Source organism: Oryza brachyantha, chromosome 10, assembly GCF_000231095.2.
Source record: "Oryza brachyantha chromosome 10, ObraRS2, whole genome shotgun sequence".
NCBI classification, from domain to species: Eukaryota; Viridiplantae; Streptophyta; class Magnoliopsida; order Poales; family Poaceae; genus Oryza; species Oryza brachyantha.
In genome coordinates this window covers 6,483,140-6,501,196 of record NC_023172.2, presented here as the reverse complement: position 1 = coordinate 6,501,196, position 18,057 = coordinate 6,483,140, and the positions used below count along the sequence as shown (strand labels likewise).

At 40.7% G+C, this 18,057-nt stretch overlaps 2 protein-coding genes across 2 annotated transcripts; both read right to left on the bottom strand.

The window, feature by feature from the left end:
- Positions 1-717: 717 nt before the first annotated feature.
- On the bottom strand, positions 718-4,498 carry LOC102717280 (UDP-glycosyltransferase 83A1-like). Its single transcript, XM_015841732.1, has 2 exons — positions 3,906-4,498; positions 718-2,020 (listed from the first exon to the last, which is right to left on the bottom strand). The coding sequence occupies exons 1-2, from the start codon at positions 4,468-4,470 to the stop codon at positions 1,128-1,130; spliced, it is 1,458 nt and encodes a 485-aa protein (XP_015697218.1). The 5' UTR covers positions 4,471-4,498; the 3' UTR covers positions 718-1,127.
- A 5,261-nt stretch (positions 4,499-9,759) lies between these two features.
- On the bottom strand, positions 9,760-16,641 carry LOC102717002. Its single transcript, XM_006661634.3, has 8 exons — positions 16,344-16,641; positions 15,793-16,003; positions 14,680-15,332; positions 12,844-13,017; positions 12,649-12,765; positions 11,066-11,245; positions 10,785-10,831; positions 9,760-10,356 (listed from the first exon to the last, which is right to left on the bottom strand). Exons 1-8 carry the CDS (start codon positions 16,392-16,394, stop codon positions 10,029-10,031), a joined length of 1,761 nt encoding a protein of 586 aa, XP_006661697.1. The 5' UTR covers positions 16,395-16,641; the 3' UTR covers positions 9,760-10,028.
- Positions 16,642-18,057: the final 1,416 nt, after the last annotated feature.

The following is an 18,057-nucleotide window of genomic DNA, read 5'->3' as shown; positions in this document are numbered from 1 at the left end:
TATATCTGATTGGTTACAGGTGTTGTCTGGTTTGTTCACTTGAGAAGTCGGAGCTCTTGCACAGTTGCAAGCTTGGCAACAATGATCCGAAATTGGACCTCTGCCTTTCGCGTTTCGCTTCGGTGTGGTTAGCAAGCTTCCTTTGTTTGGCTTTTGGTGAAGTCAGAGTGGCATGATCATGTAGGCGATGATGGGTTAACGAAGACATCCTGTTGCTGCCGGTTCGTGGAGAACCTTGTTCTTTGTTTCAGTTTGCTAGTCTGAGTTGCAGTGTTTTTCTGTTGAGTAGTTTGTAACGGAAAATATTTTGGAACTTAAAATTTTATATATGTCTTTTTAGCGCTCTAAAAGTAAGATCGAAAAATAAACTTTGATGAAAAACCCAATATCAACTCTAAATTTAAACTTACGGGTTTTTTACTATCCTTAAAAAATACCTTGAGTTACCGAAAAGTTTAATGTAAAATTTTGATATCTCCAGGTATTAAATTTTTATAATGAAAAATATGGTACTTTGAGATATTTTTTGAAAGATGTTAAAAAAGCTCTAAAGTTACAGTTTAAATTTTGACTTCTAAGGATAAGAAAAACAAAAAGATTAGCAGGTTCTAAGAGTGCGTTGTTGTTTTCTGGCGGCTTTCCTAACTAAATATGCATTTTAAGGTTTGATCTCAGTTCTCCTGAAAATGATTTTAAAGATTTCTTCTTCTTATAAAATACACGGGCAACGGTTAGCTTGGTTACAAAGAAAAAACAGAAGAGGTGCAGTGTGAAGGAGGTTTTTGAGTTAACACTTCTCCCCTCTTGCTCTCCTCTGATCGATCTACAGGGTGCCTTGAGCTAGAGAGGGGAAAGCGAGCTGGAGGAAGAACAATCTAGTCCAAAATCCTGTAAATATACCCAGTCCAAGAAAAAACAGTTAGTGCTTATTCTTAGTCCAAGTTTCAAGAAATATACCCAGTCCTAGATGCAATTGCAAAATGGTAATATTTCAAATTTTAGTCGGCAGGTGCAGCAGATTGCGTTGAGTTGTGACTGTGACGGACACGCACGATGATATCCCATGAGTCATGATCCCAAAATTTCTTATTTCTATTCAACGCCGAGGCATGCATGGTCAGCATGGATCATGCTGTGATGGCCTCCACGAACATGTCGAAGTTGCCATGGGAACATCCCCCCTCCTGAACGCTCTCATGCGCTGCCGCCATCAACGCCTCCACCCTCTTCCTCATGCCCGCGTCTCCCATCACCTCCTCCACCCTGCCGGCGATGTGCTCCTTGGTGATCACGCCCGACTTGCCGTCCGCGACGGCCTGAACCCCGATCCTCCAGATGTCACAGATGTATGCCCGGTTCACGAACTGGTCGGCGAAGTAGGGCCACGCCACGAGCGGCACGCCGTTGCGGATGCCCTCCATGGTCGAGTTCCACCCGCAGTGCGACACGAAGCACGCCACCGCCGGGTGCGCCAGCACCCGCTGCTGCGGCGCCCACGACACAAGCTTCCCGCGGCCGGAGGCGGTGCGGTCCAGGAAGCCCTCGGGGTACTCGTGCACGTCGCCGTGGACGATGTCCGGGCGCACCACCCACAGGAACGGCCGGCCGGTGAGCTCGAGCCCCAGGGCGAGCTCCTGGAACTGGCGCCGGTCGAACATGGTGAAACTGCCGAAGGCGACGTACACGACGGACCGCGCCGGCTGCGCGTCTAGCCAGTCCATGCACGCGTCCTCCTCGGGGCGCCAGAAGTGGCCGACGGGCTTGCCTGGGCGCTCGCCGGTGAGGAGCGGGCCGACGGGGACAATCTTGGGGAACCGCGCGAACGTCGCCGCCTCCGCTCCGCGGAAGGAGTTGCAGAGGATGTAGTCGCACTCGTCGACCGCGCGGACGCCGGCGAGGAGGTAGCGGAACAGCAGCTCCTGACCTTCGTCGTTGCCGATGCAGTTCCACGCCAGGTGCGCCGGGTTCATCACCGGCATGTCGGGCGACAGCTGGAAGGTCTCTTGCGTCAGCGCTGACCCTGCCAAACACAGCAACTCAAAACTCATGAGAACCAATCATGTCGGAATTTAATTTTTTACTGAGCTCCATAGTGCATACTCTGCATAAACAAGGCTCACGGTCGTTATACGTTATTAATGGTTTTATTTTTAATATATGTTCGTATTCTCTTATTAAATATTTTTTAAATATGTATGATTATAACTTATTCTTAAAATTATTTAGTAATAAATTAAATCATAACAAAATAAATAGCAATTATATATTTTTTAAACAAGACGACTGGTTAACGTATGCACAAAAGTTAATAGTGTTAAATAAGAAAATAAGATTTAATGTTTGAGTTAAGATTTATTGATATGCTTACACACAAAATTTTGTTCTATGGAACGATTTTTTTTTTTGTCGAACCAAAACTGCGAACCTAGTGTATTCATTAGGTGTTAAGTGGTGTCCATGGTATACTAAGCAATTTATTTCCAATATGCGGCATCTCTTCATAAACCCAAATGCAAATAAAAAACATACTCTCTCATCAGCCCATCTCCCCAGAAAAACACACACATGCAAATTTCTGTCCACCAAAAAATCTACACATGCAGCCCACAAGTTGTTTTACTCTCCCTTAGCGCCTGCTACTCCTGCAAGGATACCGAAATTACTTTTGTGCCTACCGTGAGAACTGCTCGGAAACTGTTTTAAAGTCTCGAGGATGTCCACTCATCTATTATATAGTCATTAAAGAGAGCACTTTTCTTATTCTTGAGGAGGTACCATAATTAAAAAAATGTTCCATCAAAAAATATAATGAAACTTATTAAGATAGATTAATATGTGATATATCACTACACAAACATGCAAGTTAAAATATGACTTCTAGAATCTATAACAAAAATAACAAATATATGATTGTGTGTATGTGTATACTATTCACATATTAATTTATTATTTTTGTTATGGATTATAGAAGTCATATTTTAATTTACATGTTTGCGTAGTGATATATTACATATAATCTATCTTCATTTTTTTTCATATTTTTATGACTATTTGGATAATATACAGTAGACGAGAAGCCGACGAGGGAATATCCTCTCGAGAGCTTACAATCCACACTCGAGAACTGTAGTTTATATCATATTTTCCAAAGCTGTTGGTACGACTGCCACAAAAACCACCGCAATGACCATAATTATCATGATGAAAAACTGTCAAAATCCACAATGATTAATGATTATATGATAATCAAGCTCTGCTAGACTGTGGGTACGGATATCTCCACGATAACATAAACCCGGGTTTTCACCTCTCACTTCTCTGGACTGTGGGTAGGGTACGGATATCTCCACAATAACATAAACCCTGGTTTCCGCCTCCCACTTCTCTCTTGTGTTTTCTTGAAATGGACTGAAGGCGCTCCACAGGCTTAGTACGGATGACTGACCACGGTCATAATAATATATTCAAACTTTCTTCAATTACTTGTAATAAAAATCAAACATGAACGGTTATATTTATTGGTTAGCGTACTTTCATAAATTATACATTATAGTTAAAAAAAAACAGATGCCAGAGAAAGTGCTACTAATTGTGTGTATGTGGTGAGTATCATGAAACAACACTGTCATTCTTTGTTACTTATTCCCATCGTTGTTGTCTTTATTTTAGCTGTAAAATATCAAATTTCGATTAAAAGTAACTAGTACAATTACATTTCATTTAGTATGCAAATACTATAAAAAGTTTTGAACTTTAAAGTTGTTTTTGCAGTTTCAACAAGAGAACAACAACAATTTGATAGCTATGAACAATATAATTATGATAAATCAAAGATCATGATTCTTAATACTTTATTTTCAAATTAAAATACAAGATATTCAAATCAGCAAAAGGTAGTAGAATACCATCTTCTGCGTCGATGATCCTGTCCTGAATGAGTTTTGGAATGCTGAGCAGAGACGCCATGACGGCGGCCGACGCCGGCCAGACGGCCGCGGACCGCACGTCGGCGCCCCGCGCGACGTCCAGCGCCCACGTCCCGACATTGTAGTCCGCCACCACGCACGTGATCCTCCCCAAGCCGTCACCGTCCGCCCCCTCCTCCTCGCCGCCGCGGCCGCTCCGCCGGATGAGCTCCTCGACGCGCGGCGCCATGTGCTCCTGCATCAGCATGGTCAGCCTCACCAGGTTATTCCTGTCCTCGTCGGGCCCCATGCCGTCCGGCACAGCCACGAGCCTGATCATCCGCCCGCTGCTGCCGTTCCGCGTGTTGAACTCCGTCTTGCTCGGCACCGGCGAGGACGACATGGCGGCGACGACGCGGGCGTGGTTGAACTCCGTGTTGACGAAGGTGACGGCGACGCCGCGGTCGGCCAGCGCATGGGCGACCTCCATGAGCGGGATGACGTGGCCCTGCGCCGGGAACGGGACGACGAGCGCGTGCGGCCGGGCCCGCGGTACTGGCGCCATTGATGCAACTTGCAACCACGCAATCAAGCACAAGATGATCCCGACTTCGTGACGATATGTCGTACTAGGATATATATATACACAGCTACTGCGAGGCGTCAGGATGTGAAGGCGCGCACTAGACGACACCGGGTAGAGGACGTCCCTCGTTGTTGCAGTTTCGACAGACGAATCATGCTCTCTGATGCATGCGTCCTTGTGATTATCGCGGTATACTTTCGAGAAGCAAACAATGCGTGGAGCGAGAAACATTTGGCAAGATGCATATGCAGCGGTCTCGTCACTTTCTTTCTTCTCTTGCCTTTCTTGTACAAATGGCTTCCAAAGAGACAAAGTTTGTTGTACAAGAAAGAGCCATTTGGCTCTTTCGAAACTTGGGAGTTATACCGTCCCCAGTAGCAATACATATATGATTCAGTATTGGTACGGTTCAAATTTTCCTTAGTGCGTATCACTAGAAGTTCAATCAATTTCAGATATTGCCCGAGAGCTATCTGCAAGCATCAATATATCGTACAACAGATTTTCTCTGGTCCAATAAAAAGTACCAAATCATTTCTAACAGTTAGATTTAACAATATACATAGCTAGATCTAATGATAAGAAACGATTTAGTACCGTACCAATACCTTGAGATATATTTTTGTTGCACTGGAGTCAATCTCATTGTACATATGCATCGATATTGTGTAGTAGAAAATAAGTGGTTCAGGGGGTGTTTGGGACAAAGGGACTAAACTTTATTCCCTTGTCCCATCGAATATTTGAACATTTATTATAAGTAGTAAACATAGACTATTAATAAAACTCATCCATAATCTTAAACTAATTAACGAGACGAATCTATTGAGCCTAATTAATCCATGATTAGCCTATGTGATGCTACAATAAACATGTGCTAATTATAGATTAATTAGGCTTAAAAAATTTGTCGCGCGAATTAGCTCTTATTTCTGTAATTAGTTTTATAATTAGTCTACATTTAATATTTATAATAAGTATTCAAACATCTTATATGATATGGGGCTAAACACCCCCTCAGCATCCGTGCAAACTAGGTTCCAGCAAACAAGGATCAGAATCAAGCTAACTTATATTATTCAGCACCAAGGGGCTACGTATTTCCCCAGCTCCGATCAATCCCAGGTGGGTTTGGGATTTTACCCCTCACCCAATTCCCCACCCTGTGGGATTAATTATTTATCAATTTGGATTATCCAGTATTGGTATGAATGGCTTTCAACTAAAATTCGAAATTTCAATAGAACGCACGTAACTGAACCAAGAAACTGCACTGTCTGAATCTTCTAGAAAAAAAATATAAACAATATGGCAGGAATCAACGTGTGTAAAAAAAAAACAAAGGATGTCAGCAGAAAAAGGATACTCCAAATTTGCACGAAAAAGTGTCCAACATATTCAGAAAAAAACCATCAATCTACATAAGATGCTATGCAAGAACTTGCAGGTAGTGATTAATAGGAAGGTGTCTCGGCGAGGGACTGTATCGGTTATTGGCGGTTGCAATCCGGTAAAATTGGACCAAATTAAAAAAAAGAAAATATTTATGGAAAATCAAAAAAAGTCAAGGGAATAGTATGTATTTGTAAGGTAGTTTGGTGTTAAAATTTTCTGAAAAAAACAATTCTCTGATCAAATTCTAAATCAGAACCTGCTAAATTTGGGGAACTAAATAAAGGTACGAAGCTACTATATCATATTTTTTTCCATAATACTTACTTCCTTTTTTCATACATTTTAAATAATTTAGGAGACCACTGCCATGCACGGCGTGTTCTGACCAATATTTGTGATCCTCCATATATATCTCTATTCATATCATGAATAATATTTTGTTGTATCATTTATGATTGGGCACTATACTAGTTATATAATGGACACTATGAACCTTTTGTAATTGATATCATATTATGGTACATATATGACTTTTAAATTTGAATTGTGTTGTATATTTATTGGTCAATTGAGAATTATTATTTATAATTATTTGAATATGACTTAGCAAAGGTCATGCCCAATACATCATAGCATTTAGTAACGAATGTATCCTACACCAAATATATCATATGTTTAGTTCCTATTTTTTGTATTTTTTTTAAAAAAAATTTATGAATTTCTCACTTTAATTTTCCTCAGACCAAACATGCCACGGTTTTAAGCCCCAACCGCGCGATAATTGTTAAAACCGTATTGTTTTGGCACCTAGAACAACGGATAAGCCGCCGAAACCAGAATTCGATTTTTTTAAGACAGATTTATCATGTTTTTCGTGGTTTCCATGGGGCTGTACTACAGGCGGGCGGTGGTAACGGTTCCACTCACAGTTTCGTAAACCATGGTTTTATATCCTTTTTAACATAAGCTAGACTCAAGACTGGCAATAAATTCTCACAAGGGCAAATGATCGTAACAAATCTCCCACAAATTTTATTCCTCATACATCTCAATAGGCCACACGAGATCTGTCCTACTTCTTGCCGTGGTAATTTACTGATGTCTGGCTCATGTCGCAACGGAAAAATGATTAAATGTGTTCTGATTAGGGGCGGGAATGGATCAAGACTCGTAGGTTCTTTCATAATTCTATTTAATTTTTAAAAAATTTTAGCTCAAAACTCTATACAATTTTATTTTCAACCTATTTTAAACCCGGCTCTTAAAATTTATAGGCAAAATGGTTGAACCTATTCTGATTATCCAAGTGAACAAATAAATTAGTGTCAATCTTTTTTGCACATATACTCTTCATAGAATTCCCCTTGCCCCAGCCCAAGAAAACACCGGTTAGCAACATATGAAAATTCAAAGGTGCATCTAGCATTCTAGGAGCTATAATGTATAAAATGTAGTAGCAAACAAATAGTTTTTTGAACAAATCTATGTTTATTAGAGGACTCTATAAAGTGGTATGATTGTCATGATTATGTGACAATTGGTCTGTAATAAGAGCAAAAAAATACATACAATAAACATCTATTTAGTTTGTACTAATTCCGTTTCACAATATAAAACTTGATAGCATTATCTCGATTCATATTATAATGAATGGTAATGAATATAAACATATTATAAAACGTATACATTGATATATAGATAAATTTAGGCATAACCAAAACGTCTTATAATATAAAACAGAGGGAGTATAACTTAGTCAAATAAGACTAAACAATTAGTGCATGACAGGATGGCATATAATTGTCCCGTGTAGCTCCAATTATCCTATATCCACAAATGCTTATTTTAACTCCAACAACTCTTTAGGGAAAAAACCAATAAACCATAGTCTAAAAAAAAACTGCAGAAAACTCCCAACGTACTGTCTATGAGAGAAATAGTGTACATTCACACCCTCATCTTTTCGCTTTTGCTTATACTTATAAGACAAAATTTGAATTTGTATTCTTAAATTTAGAGTTGATTTTGGGGTTTTTTATCGTAGTTTATTTTTCAGACTAAAAAGTATACGCACTGCAGATTCAGACCATAAAGGTTCTCTTGTTAGTTATATGTTGTAGAACTTTGCACCTTGAATCCTGATAACCTACTATCCAATTCCAAGCTGATGCGGTTGACAAATAAGCAAATTGAAAAGTGGTTGTAAAGCTAACAATCCAGCGTTAAGAACAATCGTAAGGAAGAACTGTCAGATGAACACATACTATTAAGTACCTAGCACAGAACATAAAATGGATACTTAGCGGCCAATTTGCATCATATGGTCTTCATTTCAAACAAATAAAGATCTGCTTCATGTTTTTTATTTGTGTTCAGAATATAAATTGCTCTAGTTTTTAAGCCTAGTTAGAACGTAATACACATACAGTTGTCTGATGGTAACATATGTGTTTTACCATCGAATATCTCAAGGCAAGCCTGATAGTTAGATCGTAATATACATACAGTTCCTAGGAAGGATGACTGAAACAAAATTTCTGCATTATTCTACAATATATATTCATTTTACGAAAGATTGAATCCAATCATAAATTATAATTCTAGCAACTGAGAAGTAACTGAGTAACTGTAGCACCCTGGAAAAATAGTCAGGGTGATGCCAACTAAACTGCTGCTACTATTAACACTGGCCAACTAATCCTAACACTGACGATCAATAGAGTGCACATTTAAGTTGGTATGTGCCAAGAAAATTTGGCAGCGTAATAGCATTTTCTACCCAGTTTATAGAGAAAACATCAAACTATTTAAGCAAGACATCAACAGATAATACACGGCACGCACAGTTGTCAGTAGAGAAGAATGCACAAAATTCAGAGCCCAAGCGGCATTGCCCAAATGGAAAACATTGATCAGATAATTGCAAACTCTAGAAGCCATGTTCCGGAAGCAAGCAATAAAAACTCAGTAGATTTCTTCTTTTTCCTCTCGACCGGATTTGATAAAAATAAAAGGTCAAATCCTAGTAGGGTAGGAGAGGCCGGGGTATAAACTAGGCAAGACACGAGGAAGGGGGCGGCACATTGCCTCTCTCATTGCGAAGCAAGATGAAGGCAACGTCGTCGCCTTTTACACGAAGAGGAGGAAGGCAGCAAGAGGTTGAGTTGCCTGCGACTGCGACTCCATGCGCGCATAGCAGAGGAACTCGCCAGCGCCGATGCCTCTCGCGAGAGTAAAGGGGGGAAAAAAAGGAGGAGGTCATTTTCGGCGGTTCGGAGAAAACTTAAAACTAAACAACATGTTTATAAATAAAAAATAATTCATAAAAGCTTTTTAAAAAGTGCTTGTGTAATAAAAAACAATGGCTAAAAATAAACTATGATTAAAAAACATCAAAATCAAGTTAAAATTTAAGATTAAAATTTAGAGATTTTTCTCTCCTGTGGGTTGGCACGGGTTGGGGTTAGGGGGGAGAATTTTCCGGATCCTGGCCCATCCTGGGCCACCCAAACGTCATGAGCTACGATTGAGGCCCGACCACCTAAACGAGCAAGCTTTCATGTTCACCAATAAGATGACGCAGAAACGAAATCAATCCACACTTTGCTTCTTCGCGCATTCAGATAGGCCACACAAAAACATTCAGCTACAGCACACGATTTCTAGGACGCTGACTGTCGGGAGCTTCCTGCAGACAGACGCGTGGGAGAGCTGCGGCGGTGATCGAGAAGCCATTGTTCGCACCCGGATGTGGAGGGTAGGAAGCGCAGCATCTGGGGTTGCATACTTCCATTACTAAGAAAACTAGCAACGATAAAATCCGGAGAGCAATTTGGACAGAAATTGAAAACAAAAAACGTGAGACCGAATAACTTTCGTCCACAATAGAGGCATCCAAATTGTACCAACTAAATTATTACTTATGTAAGCCGGCTGGTCGGTCCATATATCCATATATATATACATCACATATTCGTCAGCATTTGAAACCCATCTGAACTGTTGCAATTTTAAAAATTAATACTAGAGTTGATATTTAGTCCACTAATGATTTAACATAAAACAAGTGTAGCTTTTGTACCGTTATCACCTCTGGTCTGCTGCTTATGATTTAACCCTTTCACTCTAGAATCACGTTCAGGTCAGCAAAATTCCCAGCCATCGTCGTTGGTTTCCGTCGGTTTCCTGTTGTCTTTGCCAGTTATGCCACTGCCATCTAACACTTCCACGATTCTCTCATTGCCATTGGGGTCACCAACAACTGGACTAGCACCTTCAGCCACTGTATGTTTATCTGTAGTCTCAGCTGTTTCAATAGCTCTATTTGAAAAACTTCCACTCTTGTGAAGTGAAGATTGCAGTGAAGAGAGGCTTGACATTTTTGACCGCTGTAACTTGCAGAATGATACGCGCTCATCCACTATTTGCTTGAGTTGGGACAAATCCTCGCAGATCACAGCCATCTCACCTCTGCATATGGGTAAGGATTGAATCACAATATTTATCATGTACTTATAAAACATCAATCATACATTACGGTTTGCTTAATGACACACTGTTACAGATAAAATGCATATGGCAATTATCAAAAGTAGTACCACATAAGAATTCCAATTCACGTTTGGCAGAGAAAGGAGCTACTCTTTCTTTTTTTTAAAAAAAAGTTTTAGAAATGTTTAGAGACTTAATAAATGCATATAATGGCAAGAGCACCAAGGCATTAGGCAAGATGCTGTTTAACAAAACAGGGAAGACATCATTTGAAAGTGTAAGAGCAAATATGTCTGTTCGTTAGAATCATCCAAAGAAAAAAATAATAGCAGCTAGTTCTACATCCCTAACAATAAACGGTATGAAATAGGTTGTAACGTTTATGAGATGAGAAGTTAAGAACTTACTGCAATGTATCAACTATCTGACCACGCTCAACCAAGAAAGCCTTCAGCTGCCCATCAAATACAGTACATTTAACATTAGAAATTGGAAATAACATCAGTTTAGTTCACATGTTTTTTGGTTAACTGTAAGTTACTTTGCACTACTATCAGTACTAAAAAGCAAGCAATCCTTATAATAATTATGTTATATTGGAGTTAGTACATAAAGGAGAAAAGGGAAAATAGCATAGACAAGGCTATTACTCCAAGTTCTCTGGTGTTTAAAGGCTGAAGATCGATACCTTTAAATTCTCCTCCGTTTCTTTCTGCAGTTTGCTTGATTCTTCGACAATAGATTTCATCTCCTTTTCTTGCTCATCAAGAAGTGCCTGAGCAGAAGCTTCCTTTTGAATCTTCTCCTTCTCCGCTACATTAATTTCTTGCTGTGCAGCAACCAATCTGTCCTCGAGACTTTGATGTATCTATAGATTAAAATTAAAGATTACATTTATCTATAATTTAGCATAATGAGGTGAACAAAGTTTGCAATTACACACCGCCAAAAAGAGCAAATTTTTAACAATTGTATGACTTTCACTAATCTTAATTAGCACCAGATTAAAAAAACTGAAGAGTAGTAATTGTAATCATCCATTCCATGTTTAAATTAGTGCCACATGAGGGAACATTCCAGTTTGATCTATCACACACAATCTTTTTCGTCTTTTAAATTTCTGTACATTTCACTAATCAATAGATTGAGTGCCACATGTCACAGAACACCAGGTTTTATTTTTGTTTCACTTAACACCATGGATAATGCTATATATAACACAAAGCATCAGTTTTTGCAATCAAGACGACACGTGGCCACATTAGTTGGAAAGGAGTGGCCACATCATCTGGCACCTTTGCCAGGTCAAGGACACATCACAGACTAAAGAAAAAAATACACCACCAAATTCATCATTCTCCTCGATCACTGTCCTCTCTCATCTCTCTTCCGTTCTCCCTAATCCCTATCATCTCTCCACTTTTTATCTCTTCCTGAGTTCCACTCAATGACAGCACTGCAAATTGGACGATCTGACTGCCTCCCTCACCAGACTGCTGACTTGACCTGCACCACCAACACCAGCTGGTAAATAAGCAGGCAACACGGAGATTGCCGCTTGGTAGAGTCTCATGGAGGCTCCAAGTAGGGCAGAGCACACTGATCCTTGTTGCAATCGGTGAAGGCATCATCGATACAGCATCATCACAGTTGCTGTCCTGTCCAAAGAGTACCATGGCACAATCAGCCATGAACAGACTGCATGTGGTGAAGTTGCACTACACAGAGGTAGCATAGTGGTCTGTCTGAACTTGCCCCGCATGTAGCAATATGAGATATGCACTTCAAAACAATGCTAAGGTGTGCACAGGGATCCTCCACTGTCATACAGCTTTGGCAAAATCTCAGACATCTCCTTGGTAATTGGCAGAGTTCCCCATTTGCGAATCAACATTGAGCATGATTGTATCATGTCATATGCAAAGTAGGCTAGAGGCCAATTGCTGCAGCCGGCTAGCCAAAGAGAATGTGCCATAACAATTGCTTTTGCACTCAACTTGACTAGCAGGCTCAGCAAACATGCAACGCCGCACACCGACGTGTCACTGTAATTTCTAAAACCTGTGGTCTGTGTAGACATGGCTTTAAACCATATATTATGTGAAAGAAAAAAAACTAAGACATGATGTTTTGTGTTACATTTACATATGATTAGAAACATAGTATTCTGCAATATTTGCGCATTAAATCTTGCATACTTTGCCTTTGGCGGATTTCATGCAGGATAAGCGATGTCAACAAAATTCAGCGCACAAGAAACATAAGAAATACCTCATCAATTACCACTAGATAGTTACTCCTCTCATCTGACAGCCTCCGAAGTCGAGATTGCAGCTCCCGTGCCTCTGTGGTTAAAATAGATTTCTCACCAAAAACCTCAGAAGCATGCTGCACATAAAATTCATTATAAAGATTGCTTTAGGTAACAATTCAGGAGTTTGCTTATGATGTCACGGAAGCACAAACCATGTCATTTGCTTCCTTTGCATGATTTAACATTTCCTTCAGCTCCTCCACTTTGGTGAGGATGCTTGTCCCAGCAATAGATGATTCATGTTTGGCTAGCTTAGCCTTTTCTTCAAGAATTTCTACATCCTGTATCATCTTAGAGACCAACTCTAGAGAAGGTAAAAGATCATTCTGCACAGTACCAAAGCACTTCAATAAAAATCTAAACCAACCATTTTAGATTATAAAATGTATAGGTAAGTAACTACATTAGTATTGTGATTGAATAGATATATTCTACAATATGCCATCGACAAGAAAAACGATTCTATGATATTCCATCAACAAATACTAGTTCTACGATATGTCATCACACAAGCAATTTTCCTGTCCTTTTTGCCATTGTCATTGCCATTACCTAGCAGTCACATACCCTCTGGTAGCCCCTGTGAAGTACTGCTATGTCAATTTTACTCCTAGACTGTAACATGCATTCATCAAGTTGAAGCCTTCTTAATTGACTTTGCTGTTATTGTTTAGCCAGCCTTCTCAAACAAAACAAGGGGAAGATTAAATTTATAACTGCTGTGGTCTTAAGATATGCAAAGATCCCATGCATGCTATCTCCAACATGGCAATATCCACTGATGCTTCAACTTCACAGCCTTCTAAGCCATCGAGGTGGATCCAGCAAGAGATCAGAATCCCTTGAGGGCCCCTAAGCAACAAGAAACCTAGCTTCTGCATCCAGTCACTAGGATGTACAATCTCAAACCAAATTTGACCAAGCAAGCACCCATGCCTTGTTGATTTGTCAAGGAAGCATGGACCTTAGCTTCATGGTTATGACGAAGGCCTAGGACTACCACTTGACCCAAGAGTGCACAAGGGGATGCAGGCCACTAAACCTCAAGCACAAGATGATGGCCCATGTGGAATACTGTCTCGTCGAGTGCCAGGAGCCATTGCACCTCAACCCTGCATGATGTCTGGGTCTGTCGAAGGGGGCACATCACCTCTTAACTTAACCAAGCACTGTCTATGAGGATTAGTATTGCTGTATTATAGAGGTGGGAAGTTCGTTTTGGGCACTATGCTAAAATTATGAACGGACTATGAAGGGCATGTAATTGCAGCATAACAGCAGTGGCAAACAAGGAACCATCGTATAACTATTGTTTGTAGATGACATACCTTAGAACAAGTTGCCTGTTTATGGCATATTGTAAAATTTCTAAATGGATTGACAAAGTGTCTACAAAGAAAAAAAATGGAATAGGTAGCTGATGGCTGATAATGAAATTGTTTGTTTTGCACAGAAATATTCAGGTATTTCATTAGCAGTTTTTGTTTTTTAGAAACTAGAAAGTAATCCTAAAATACATAGTAACTTTAGTGATAGTTGAAGATGATGTTCGACACGAGTGGAGATGCCGACATCAGGAAACTAGGGGAGCCTAAGACATCCTCAACAAGTAAATAGTGAACTCCAAGCAATTAGCAAGCACTGTAAAAGTTCGATGATAAAACCGAAAAGTAGGACCACAAGAGCTCCCAAGGCAGGTTAGCTGCCTAATAAACCATGTAATGCCTAATCACCATGCTAGACGTCACCATCAACACCAGAACAATCACCCAAACAAGTTATTTTTCACCTACTCAGTAAACGTGAAGTGAGATCAACATAAAAGCAAAAATAAAACCCAAAACGTGAAATTTCAGAAGGCAAAATGAAATAGCGCATACCAACAGGAGCATGTACATAGTGTAAAAGCACAACAAAGAGCATATGCAGTGTTATAGAAAATAAATGTTTTCAAAAGGCTAGGGATGGCAAATTGAAAAATGCCATACCTTACTTCTTTTGACATCAGCAATGGAATCCTCAAGAGATTCAATACCAACAGAATGAGTTGAAGAAATGGATGCAAGGTGATTTAAATTAACATCAGCTTTGCCAGTGCTGTTGGTGTCCTCCTCTCCACCCAGCCCCTCAGAGGATTTTCTAGTGTCTGGAATTAGAATGTCCAGCATAGGTGCAAAACCATGTGTTCCAGGGATACCAAATGGAACTTCTTTGTTGGAAACACCAGCAAAAGACTCCAAGAAGGCATAATTTGCACCATCTATGTCCACGTAATCATGAGGTGAAGAAAATGAATTATCCTTTATAGTGGAACCATCAGCTGGGCTTGTGTTGTCAGAATCTTGCTCTTGGACATGTGCAACATCAGGTTCTGTGGTAGCATTTGCATTTTCACTTTCTCCAGCATGTATTGCATCTAGATATTCCCTTAACAAGTATGCGCCATGTTCAACATGAGGATTATCAAGAAGTTCTGGAACAGTAAGGATAGGCAAGTGATGTTGTTCATTCATCCATGTGTTTGAAGAATGTGTTTCTGCGTCCGCCTCATCCACCACATTCTTTTGCCTGTCAGCTATGATCCCCGTAGAAGATTGTGTAGAATGGGCATTTTCATCAACTTCAACCTGCATACCATGACCTGAAGTGAAAGCCCACTCATTAGGGTAACTCCTCAGGGGAACTATAAGTGACGGTATAAAAGAAGTATTGCTTGTCCAAACTTGCTCTAAATTAAAATCAAGTTGAGCTCCTTAGATGAGTTACTCAGAAAAGTAAACAGAACAAAATGGTTACCCTGCCTTACACTGTTTGGTTAATTGATACTACTAGCAACTAAGCTCAGCAGTTTAAAACTTCACATTTTAAAAAAGCAAAATAAATGTCAGTGGCAGAAATGCATTAATTTGTTTGAGTTTTCAGCCCTGACCTAGACTCATAAGGTCTCAAATGTACCTATATAGAACTATCAAATGCTTGCTAGCATCTTCAACTGGATCTAATTTACAGTAAGGATGTAAGATATGTCAACAACCCAACCCAACTGTAAACCATTCACATTAAATAAAGCATGATCCATAATTCTTATTTTTTGTACTTACAAATAGAGGATGAATCCCCTGTGCCATACATATCATGAAAAGAGGACGAAGTTCCAATAGAACATGGTGCAATTGATTGACGAGCAGACAAAGCTGCAGGTGGACCTGTAGATGTAACAGATGGCATAACTTCATCAAGGACTGCCACTACTGCAGAATCAACATCATTGTCATGCTCAATGGCAACAGCCTTCAGTATACGAGGATCAACCTGCAGATAAGAGAAATAAAAATAAATAAATAAACTAATGCTCCTACTATGACCAAAAATAACATATACCCTGGTCCTGCGGAAGTGCGGATTACACATGCCCATGCACAAAAACCCTCCACGAGAGGGGAAAAAAAACAATACTACAAGAAATTGTCCTTATGGCACTAAAATCTCACATCGCCTCACCACAATATAGACATCTTAGCCCGGTCAGAAATTACCACATCCATCTATAATCAGTTCCTCAGATTATACACCACAGATTAGAATCGCTCTTTACCTAGCCAATAATAAACATCGGACCTCCATGAGAGATGGGAAAGAGACCCGACCGTACCTGAGGGAATAGCTCCTGAAGGGACCGGAATACGGCCTTGCGATCGCTCATCTCCGAACCCTAGGTGACGAGGCCCGGGAGCAGAAGCAGAACCGCACGAACCCGAGTCCCCCCACACGCACAGCACTGATTGCGCGGAGGGGACAGGAGGGCGGCGGGGACGTCACGCGGACTATCCGAGGTCGAGGAGGGAGGCGGCGGCGGCGGCGCAGGCGATCCGAGGGGAGGGGTGGGGTGGGGGGTGGAGCGGCAAGAACGAGACTGGGCGAGGTCGCTTGTGTTGCGCCGACTAGCGAGCGAGACGAGACGACCCCAACAGGGGGAGAGAAGCGGAGGCGACACGACAGGCGGTCGCTACATCTCCGCATTCTCGTGTTCTTTCGTTCACATTGGTCGGAGCTATTGTGGGCTGCGTGGCCTGCTAATTTTGTTTTGGGAGATAAGAGTCCATTTCACGTCCTTACTTCGCAAAGGCGCATAGCACAACCGCGCACAGATAAAGCCCACTTGTGACCCACGAAAACATCGGTCGGACTTAGACCAGAGCCCACCGTGTGCCGTCAGTGTCTCTCCTTCAAAAAAATTTTGAATTTTTGAATTTTATTTATAAATAATTTACAAATTTAATTTTATATTTCAAAAAATACCAAAACTAACCTTTTCACCCTCCTGGAGGACGGCAGTAGTTAGTTTTATGATTTTTTTGAAATACAAGATTAAATTTGTAAATTATTTAACAAATAAAATTCAAAATTCAAAAACTTCTCTCCTTCATTCCTTTGTACCTAGGGTTGAAATGGGACGGGAAAATCCCATCCCGATCAGTACCGTATATTGATTTTTCCGTCCGAATATCGTTTTGACGGGAAAAATAGAAAAATGCAGGAAAAACCGGCAAAAACCGGCAAAAACGGTTTAGGTGTTTTGCCGACCGTTTTCACGGTTCCCGTATTTTTCCGAGATAATTCCCGTGGTTATTCCCGTACATGGGCTGCAAAATGGCCCAAATCTCCCAGCCCACCTCGTACCTCTCTGTTGCTTAGTAGTTAGCCCAGCCTAAATCCCGCACAGACAGCTCGCCTAGCGTAGGCATATGTGCAGTCGGCATCGCCTCCATTCCTCCTCTCCGCGCGGCGTAACGATATCTGTGCGACGCACGACCTTTACTGTTATTCCCGTTTTAAAATATCGATTCTCGATCGTTATCAGAACATTCCCGATCGAAATTAATCGTTTTCGATATACCGTGTAACCGATTTTGTTTTCCCGACCGACATTTGCTTCCGTTTCCGAGACAAAAATACATAAATAAATGTGGTTAGATAGTTCTTCCCGACCGTTTTCTACCCTATTTGTACCGCATCTCTTCGTCTCCAGCGTCTCCCTAGTCCAACTCCCAAGATCGAGCAAACGTGGCAGATGGCAGGCCGCACAAACGTCGGGCGTGAGCTCGCCGCGTGCGATCGCGTCCAGGCTGACCTACATGTGCGTGTTTTTCTATTCAGGAACAAACGGGCGTGCCGTGCTTTTTTTTTTCCACGTGTGCTAGAATAAATTTCTAAACCCAACTTTTGTACTAGGCTATTGTTTTAGACCATGTGCTAGATTCATTTTTTTCTTCTGGCCTACACAAGTGTATGTTTGGCCAATAATTTTTTTCTAATATATACTTTTTACATATAAACCACATACCATAAAAATTATATAAATAAAG